Below are 9,573 nucleotides of genomic sequence, written 5' to 3'. Positions count from 1 at the left end.
TGGGATTACTAACAAACGATTTACCCACGCCATGAAAGGAAAACAGGAAAACTGTCTTTAAGCTGTACCCCACACAAAATAAACCCAACCATTCATTCCCTGAGGCCAGACCATAAGGAACCTATAGATCAAAGGCTGGGATTGCTAGCATGCCTTTTAGGCTGCATATCCATCTTTCAAGCTACATATCCATACCATCAAAAGAAAGTAGGTAAACAAAGTCTTTAAACAGTAATTCATAGAAACAAAGAAGAACATGTAAATTGAATTCCCCAATACTGAGGGCCTCTCTCGTTGTTCCATTCTCTGTCTCTGAGAGGAGACCATGCTCTGTCTGTGGAGCATTATTCCTTCTCTAATAAACTTTCCTTTTGTCTCTAACTCTGGCATGCACTTGAATTCCTTCCAGCGCACAGTCAAAGACCCTCCCTCTCTCAGTGCAGGACTTGAGTCCCCACTTGGGAAGAGGAGGGATTTGCCCTGACCTGCATCGGGGTGACCAGCTCAGAGAGGAGCAGTCTGGTCTCTTTCCTGCCTCTTGAATGGCTGACTGTAGACAGATGGATCTCCATCTTTATCAGAGACAGAATCTGCAATGAACATCCTCCTTCATAGAGAGGAAAATTGCCATGGGTTCCCCGTGCTCACTCTCCAGTTCAAATCTCTTCTACTTTAACCTGCCCTCAGAGGAAACAGAGACCAGCAGTCTCCATTACCAACCTAGGTGGACTTGAGGAATATTCTTCAGCAATATCTCAGCCCCTCCCCATTCCAGATAGCCATCTGCTCCTCTAAGCCAAAGGTCTCAAATTCAAATGACTGCAAGGGCCAGGCGAACAACAAATGAGCACAAAGGTCCAGGTTAAAGACAATAGGGAGTGACTGGGACTGGGGTAAACTGCAGATCTCTTCACCTGGAAGGGAAAGCTCTCACTCAGCTCCAGGCAGTTGTCACTGTGCATGGACTACAACCTAGCGTTGCTGGATTTCCTGGTTTTTTCAAAAAGAAATCTGGGAGAATAGGACATTTCCTGGCAATATCTTTTTTTTTCCAACATTGTAAAGGCTAATGAGTTGCTATGAGTTTGTGATGCATTCTGAGCCTTCTTTTGGGAGACTGCTGGGCAGTTCTGTCTTCCGGCCTGGTAGTGCCCAGCCAGACCTGGGCCATGTCAGAAGGTAAGACCACTTAGAGTATAATAGGGGTGGGCTAACTGTCTCCCTTTGGCTTCTAGGTTCCTGGGCTGCCAGGGCCAGAGGGGCCTCCTGGAACTCCGGTAAGTTTGGAGAGCTTGTCAGTGTTTTAGTCCACTGTGATTGGGTGTTTAATGTCCCCTCCCCATGGTAGTCACTAGGCTCAACCTCAGTTTTAGGTCACTGTCACCTCCTCCTCCCAGGGTGGGATTTTCTCATCCAAAAACCCCTCCCTACTCCTTTTCCCATGTTAAACAAGCACCATTTCAGTGACACAGAGAAGCCTGGACATTGCCCATCATCCGGAAAACAGTTGATGGGCATGGCAGCCCAGGGGTCTGGTCCCACAGCCCTGCAAGAATCGCTCTGTCACTAAGCTCCGCTCTTTGCCATCAGACATCTACTCCTCCTCTCCTTTCTTCCTGCTAAGCAGCCAGCAAGAAGAGCAAGATTAAAATAGAAAGTGACCCATTTAAAACCAGCCCCACTGGATGGGCCTTTCCATGGGCACCAGTGCTAAGATAAAGCTTTTAAAGGAACCCTTTTGCATTGCACCTAGAGGGCTCCCAAACATCTTAAACAAATAAATGCTGGTCCTTGCCTTTGCGGGGTTCATGGTTCCTGTGGCACTGTGTCACCCACTGTCATTGGTAGAATTAGTAATAATAATGATAGTAGCCAACATTTATTGTAACTTTCTATGTGCCAGATACGTCTTTAAGCACTTTGCATCTATTAATTTATTCAACTTTTGCTGTGTTTCCTCTGAGTCTTCCTTTCATGATACCCTGGGTCAGCCGTGAGGGCCGCAGAAAGACTCTCTGTCAGCCCCTGGCTGGGAAAGCCTGGCTCAGACCCTATCCCACGGAACCCTAAGCACTACCCCTCTTTGTATTCCCTCTACTTCCCCTGGACTGGGACCCCAGGCCAGGCTCTGCATCCCAAGCCCTTGCTCTTTTGTGGCCTAACCTGTAGGCAAGAATTTTTTGACTTAACCAGAAATGCAATTCTAAGGCACTCTGTTTTGATTCCTAATACAGGGCCTCCAAGGTATTCCTGGACCAAAGGTAAGAAGAAGTCATGTGGCAGGTGCTGGGTGAGGTAGCGGGGAAGGGGACTGCGTCAGCCAGGGCAGAGATGAGAGAAAGTGCTTCAGAGGTGGGTGGCCCAGCTGACCCCTTCCCTAAATGAAATCATGTGACACATTGGCCCGTGTGGTATGATAAGGACAGAATGAAGTCCATCACTGACACTGGGCAGGTTTTAGATTTAGAATTTTCCCATTCATCAGTTGACCCTACAGAGTAACAGGTTAGATGCTTAGCAAATGAAAAAATCCTTTCCCATGTAACCTGCCCCCGAAGTATAGGTGGGAGACAGAGAGCAGCATGGCATGAAACCCTTCCTGGAAACCAAGCCCACTGGACTCTGAACTGGGGCCCTCCCAATATCCCCCTGAAAGCATTTCAAATGGATCAGAGGGTATGGAGGCTGCTAGCATGACAATGGCTCTTGTCTCTTGCCCTAACATTCTTCAAGGGACTATTGGGCAGTTTTTTCTTCCTGTTAGTTTGGAAGTTCAGAGCTCCAGTGGTGCCATTTCAGGCATCTGCCACCAGTCTCTGCAGGGTCCCAGTTTTCCTGCCATGCAAAGAGCCAACTATGCCAAAGCCTGACGTGGAACTGTCCTGTGGGTTTTTGTCTATGCCACCATCTCTTTTCCCTTTGGGGACCTCTAAGTTGCTACAGGGATACAAGAGACTCAAGCTGAGGCAGAGCGAAGCTAAAATTCAGGGATTCTTGGAGTCCCCAGCCTGCTACCCCTTGGCCAGCTACCTTCACCTCCTCCCTCCTCTACCTGCCTCCTCCCCTATACCCGCTCCCATTTCCAGGACATCAAAATGGAAGAATGAGTTGTGTGAGACATGCCCTTCTGTGATCTCCTCCATCTCCCTTTTCTCAGGGGGAAGCAGGACAAGATGGAGCAAAAGGAGAGAAGGGTGTCCAAGGAGAAAAAGGAGACCGAGGTCCTTTGGGATTACCCGTAAGTACCGTGGACCCAGCAAGACCCAGCCTGGTGGTCCTGACAAGATGCTGGGGAGGGCCCCAGGAGACGGCCTCTGGAAGACTCAAGGTTCTAAAGTTCTGAGCATTCTAGAGCTTTTGTGTGGTTTTGCTTTCCCACCTGGGCAAGATGATAGGCTCTAATTCTCGTACTGAGGCCTCCTCTGGGCCAGGCCCTGGCCTAGATGCAGGGGAATGCAAAAATGAATAAGACAGGGTCCCTGACCCCAAAGAGCACCCAGTTGGAGAGCCAGAGGAGGCCTGAAAACAGCCTCAGGCTCTACATGTGCCCAGTTCAGAGGCAATCAGAGTTTGCCCTTACGGGGGCCATGCTTGGATGACTTGGGAGCAATGAGACAGTGGAGCCTGCTCCATCTCTCTTCTGTTTTCCCAGAGGGACCCCAAGAGGACCCCTGCTCTCTGCTCTAGAGCACTGGCCACTGCAAAAAGCTTATAAAAAGTCAGATTCCCTGGTCCCCACTGGCTAAGGCCACTTAGATCTCGGTTCTCTGAGATCTCTTATCTCTGCCTGCCCAGGGCTACAGGCCTCAGGGTAGGGCCGGGGGCTGCTCAGAAGGCCTTTCCAGATGTGGGGACTGGGCTGAGCAAATATTTTTCCCCCAAGTTTCAGTGGGCTGATGGCCTGGTCACCTTGTCCAGCTGAGCACATCCCACCACCCTGGGCTCCATCTTCCCTCACACCCCAGTGAGGTTGGCACTCCTTTTGGTTTGTTTTTCAAAAGCCGGAAGGGATTTCAGTGAACCATCTAATCGTTTTACTGATGGACCCAGAAAAGAAAGTGAGTCACTTGAGGTCACACATGAAGTTGGTGACCAGGCTGGGCCAGAGGCTGCTCCTCCACTGAGGGGCTCTTTCCAGCCACTGGGGCTTCCTCTGTCCCAGGCACCAGGCCAGTTTCCACCCCAGGAAGCCATAAAGAGCAGGGGAACAATGGGAAGGCCAATTACCCCAGCTTGGCAGAGCCTGAAGGTCTGGTTAATGTAATCACAGCAACCAAAAAGCCAGAGCAAAAGGTATGACTGCACCCTCATTAGTGCATCAAATGTAGGAACGTTTAAGAAGCTGATTCGCTTGGCAGACTACAGAAAACTGATGACTTTAGCAGACATTTTCCCATGTCTTAAATTGTGTCTGGAATGATTAAGTCCTCCTTACTATTATAGAGCCTTCCTGCCCCCACTCAACCACAAATCGCTCCTTTTCCACCTCCATGGCCCCAACAACCCTAGTAAACCTGGAGAATTCGGTCAGGTTGAAGTGCAAATGGCACAGAGACCAAACAGGTAATGCCAGAGGAAAAACAAAGTACCCAGTCTATCTTTACTTTTTCTACTTTTAATAGAGACATGGGTGACAAGAAATACTTTTGCTAGCTTAAGAAATCAAGGGACCAAGCCAATTCATAAATGGCAATTAACATGGACTTCAGAGAGCCAAGAGGGAGTGGTGGGGACTGTGGCACCACAGAGAACATGTGTCCCTTCTTAAGGAAAACAGCCCTTCTCAGTTCAGCTGACTGTTGCCTTGGGAGAATGAAGGTCCAATACATTTGGATCTTCTAATTTTTCAAAGGAAGCGGGACATTTGGCATTTTACATGAAATCTCTCCGTCTTCTGACATTAAATCAAAATTACTTGCAACACTGCCAACCGTACAAAATATGTTAGTGGCCCACATAGGGCCTAAAAACCTCCAGTTTGTGTCCTCTGCTCTAGACCTCTCAAAATAAATCAGTGTTCATGCTGCATAGACAAAGTTTATGAACAGTTAGCTAAAGTTCTGTTTTTAGGCTTTACCTCAATATTTTATTCCATATACTAGAGGCCTGTTTTTCCAGGCACATCCTATTGACTTCTTGTTTGCCCTACAGAAGTGGTTCTCAACACTGGCTACACATTGGAGTCACCTGGAACTCTTCTAACTTGCCATTATTCTGGCCTCACTCTTGGAGACTCTTGTTGAGTTGAGCATCTGTATTATTCTACATTAGCACCAGGAAATTCTGATGTTGCAGCTGGGGCTGAGAATCATAGCTCTCTAGACTATGTATCAAGATCATTCCAGAATTATGTGGGTTTAAAACTGAGAAGTGAGGTCCTGTAGGATCCTACTACCCAATACTCCTTCCCCAAGAAGAAGCAGCTCGCTGCCCTCCTTTCCTGGGGGCATTCCCCAACCTTTAAAATCCTGAGGCCTAGGCTCATTTCTGAGGCTCGATTGGAAGCACTTTTCAAGAACTCAGTCCTGACTGGGCTAGAGTGTTCCGCTGCCTTCTCTCTGGCTCATCACATTGTAACCATTAAATAATTTTCCCCTGGTTCTCCAAGGTCACAGGGGCAGCTTTATAGCCCAACGCTGGAGAAGAGCTCCCACTCCCAGCACATATGTCACTGTATGCTGTGTACCAAGTGGGTCTTAAGAGCATCCCACCTGCCAGCCAGTTCACTTCAGGGGATACATGGCCTTAGACCTCTGTCCCAGTCAGTGCCCCCAAACCTTTTTCTATAAAAGAGCCCTTGTCTGGGATAATATGAATGGATTGAATTTGCGTTGAGCTTTGCAAACTGTGAAGGTCCAGAGAAAGGTCAGGCATCGTTGGTATTATCGTTTAAGGTCCAACTCCTCCTACCCAGCAGAAGTAGAAATGGGCCAGCATCTACCCAGGTTTCTAAGCTGGATGCTGTAACTCAGTGCTGAGCCTCTCAGAGTCCCCCCAATGTGGCCTAGTCTCCACAGGTAGGCAAAATATGCTGAGAAGACCACTCTCACCGGAGCCCCACCCTCCAGCTTGTCCTTTCCCAGTGAGGCTGGTCCTGGGAAGGATGCACTAGCTCAGGTTCCAGATACCTCTCCATGAATTCACTTTGTGTCCCTTTCCCTGGATCACTGCAACCCCTTGGGAGAGGGATTTCTGAAAGGGGATAAAAGGAGAGAGGGGAACAAGGACAGAGAGGATCAGAACAGCCATGTGCACTGATCTCCATCCAGCTTGCTCAGCAGTCAGCCACACTGCATTCAGTGTCTCCATGTTTTTGTTGGTTTCCATGTGAATACCATTACCTGTCCTCCCAAGCTTACTTCTCCCGTTTTGTTTGATTACCAGCATTTATGTCTGTCCAGAGTCACTGCTTCACTCACCTCTTCCCTCCCTGGTCCCTTTTTCTCCCTCCCGTTCCTCCCTTCCCCTTCTTTTGGTCAAACTATTCCCTTTGTCCAGGGAGCTTCAGGTTTGGACGGCAGGCCTGGGCCACCGGTGAGTGTCACTTCTCCATTACCTTTCACCCTACCCCACCCCAGCCCTGGCCTGTGATTCCTCTCGTCTGTCCCACTGTGGCCTCGCTTTCCCAGTGAGTCATGCTTTACCCCACCACTGACACCAGAAAGGCACCATCTGTGCTCAGTTCAGAAGTGCTTATTCTGGCCTCTTGACCAAAGATGGCTGGCCTTCTTCTGAATCCTTATAGTATGCACCCAGGGTCCTCAAATTTGAATGTCTAGACTACTGGATATGGAGTGGGATTTCCACTCAAGCAGCACAGACTCTGTTCCTAAACGAATGCTCGGTTCAGCCTGAGAGCCCAGCCCTGGGAGTTTGGGCCATAATTCATTCCTACCAAACACAACAGTGTCTGTATGTGCCCGTCATGCTGTGTTGTCTTCATACCGTGAGCTCTGTCCATCTCCTGTCTGCCCACAGGGGCTTCTTAGTCCTATGCAGCCACCAGTCTGGTGTGTATGGGGGTGGGGACAGCATGGACAGGTGAAGGCAGATGTAGCATCTAGGAGCACACAGGCCAGTCCCAGCTCAGTGTTCTGTGGGCGTGTTACAACCACACCTTTCACTTCCTGTTGCACCAGTCACCCCACCCAACAAGGGGGTTTATACAGAGCAAATTGAGGGACACTTGAGTCCCCTCTTTCTTTGTTCTTCCTGATTTCAGAAAACAGGCATCACCTACTCATGACTGCAAAGCACCTGGCCCTTCTTGTGACAAACAACTGAAGCATCAGAAAAAACATCCCTCCTCTCTACCTTCCAGTCCTCCTCCCACGGTACCCCATTAGGTCTTCAGGGCAGTGGCACTCCCAGGTGAAGCCTGTGCCTTCCCAGGGTGTTGAGATCACTAGCCAACAGGGCCAGGAGTCTGGACTTTCCTCCTTGGGAGCTATAACCAGAGCCGTATGTGTGTCCAGCCGCTTCCAGCCAGCAAGTCCCAGCTCCGCCCTTGCAGGACACTTTTGAGGCCACGGATACATGGTCTGCCCAGAAGATGAGGTTCTAATGAGCTGGCTGGAGTGACACTCGGGGGAAGACAAGAGTTTGCATGGTTCACTTGTGGAGGGGAGGACGTGCACACAGAGTAGGGGGAGATGTCAAAGCATGGCAGCAACAGGCCTTCCCGGGGCCCCTCCCCTCTCTACGTTTACGGCGTTGAAATTATAGAGTCTCACATATGGAGAACATACTCATTTTCTAAGCATTATTACAGCTTTGCTCCTCCACCACAGTCCCTCTCTTTCCATACTCCTCGTTCCGAGCACACTTTTTCCAGGTGACCAGTCAGAGCTAGGGGGTTGATCTGAGAAACCAAGACTTTCCTCTTTACTACTTACTCTATTCATGTTGGACAGAGGGGAGCAGTACAAATTCATGTATTCTGTCCCCTTGGACCTGAGGTTTTATTTTGTCATAAAATCAGTATCATAATCTTAAAGGAAAATTGTTATGGGAAAAATAATCCTGCCCTGCCAATACTAACATTTACTGGGCACTTCCTAAGGCACCAAATGCATGACATCCATCCATCCATTTTAACCTAGCAGCAGTTTGAGAGGCAGCACTCATGTGATCATCCCCATTTTACAGGTGGGAAAACTGACCCTCAGAGGGGCCAAGAAACTTCCCCAGTATCTCAGAGTTCGTAAGCCTTCGAGGCAGAACTTGAGGCCGCTGGGGACTCCAGAGCCCTGTTATGAACCATTACTCTGACCCGGCCTCTTTCAGCTTTGACGTGTTCTTGTCACAGATGCCCACGGCTTTCCTTCTTCCGTTGTAGCTGCAAAGGGAGTGCCAAGAACCTTACTGTTCTTCTCTTTTTTTTTTTCCAGTTTGTGTCCTCTGCTCTAGACCTCTCAAAATAAATCAGTGTTCATGCTGCATAGACAAAGTTTATGAACAGTTAGCTAAAGTTCTGTTTTTAGGCTTTACCTCAATATTTTATTCCATATACTAGAGGCCTGTTTTTCCAGGCACATCCTATTGACTTCTTGTTTGCCCTACAGAAGTGGTTCTCAACACTGGCTACACATTGGAGTCACCTGGAACTCTTCTAACTTGCCATTATTCTGGCCTCACTCTTGGAGACTCTTGTTGAGTTGAGCATCTGTATTATTCTACATTAGCACCAGGAAATTCTGATGTTGCAGCTGGGGCTGAGAATCATAGCTCTCTAGACTATGTATCAAGATCATTCCAGAATTATGTGGGTTTAAACTGAGAAGTGAGGTCCTGTAGGATCCTACTACCCAATATCCCTTCCCCAAGAAGAAGCAGCTCGCTGCCCTCCTTTCCTGGGGGCATTCCCCAACCTTTAAAATCCTGAGGCCTAGGCTCATTTCTGAGGCTCGATTGGAAGCAGTTTTCAAGAACTCAGTCCTGACTGGGCTAGAGTGTTCCGCTGCCTTCTCTCTGGCTCATCACATTGTAACCATTAAATAATTTTCCCCTGGTTCTCCAAGGTCACAGGGGCAGCTTTATAGCCCAATGCTGGAGAAGAGCTCCCACTCCCAGCACATATGTCACTGTATGCTGTGTACCAAGTGGGTCTTAAGAGCATCCCACCTGCCAGCCAGTTCACTTCAGGGGATACATGGCCTTAGACCTCTGTCCCAGTCAGTGCCCCCAAACCTTTTTCTATAAAAGAGCCCTTGTCTGGGATAATATGAATGGATTGAATTTGCGTTGAGCTTTGCAAACTGTGAAGGTCCAGAGAAAGGTCAGGCATCGTTGGTATTATCGTTTAAGGTCCAACTCCTCCTACCCAGCAGAAGTAGAAATGGGCCAGCATCTACCCAGGTTTCTAAGCTGGATGCTGTAACTCAGTGCTGAGCCTCTCAGAGTCCCCCCAATGTGGCCTAGTCTCCACAGGTAGGCAAAATATGCTGAGAAGACCACTCTCACCGGAGCCCCACCCTCCAGCTTGTCCTTTCCCAGTGAGGCTGGTCCTGGGAAGGATGCACTAGCTCAGGTTCCAGATACCTCTCCATGAATTCACTTTGTGTTTTCCCTGGA

The 9,573-nt window shown here is 48.8% G+C and overlaps 1 protein-coding gene across 1 annotated transcript in view; it reads left to right on the top strand.

Moving 5' to 3' along the window:
* Window positions 1-9,573, top strand: part of COL13A1 (collagen type XIII alpha 1 chain) — a 182,371-nt gene that overhangs the window by 130,150 nt on the left and 42,648 nt on the right. Inside the window, exons 34-37 of the mRNA XM_015592180.1 lie at window positions 1,236-1,277; window positions 2,235-2,261; window positions 3,158-3,238; window positions 6,499-6,534. Of these exons, the coding sequence (XP_015447666.1) occupies window positions 1,236-1,277; window positions 2,235-2,261; window positions 3,158-3,238; window positions 6,499-6,534 (186 nt within the window). The remainder of the gene's footprint in view (window positions 1-1,235; window positions 1,278-2,234; window positions 2,262-3,157; window positions 3,239-6,498; window positions 6,535-9,573) is intronic.

This window comes from Pteropus alecto, unplaced genomic scaffold (assembly GCF_000325575.1).
Source record: "Pteropus alecto unplaced genomic scaffold, ASM32557v1 scaffold155, whole genome shotgun sequence".
NCBI classification, from domain to species: Eukaryota; Metazoa; Chordata; class Mammalia; order Chiroptera; family Pteropodidae; genus Pteropus; species Pteropus alecto.
This window is presented reverse-complemented; position numbering and strand designations above follow the sequence as displayed.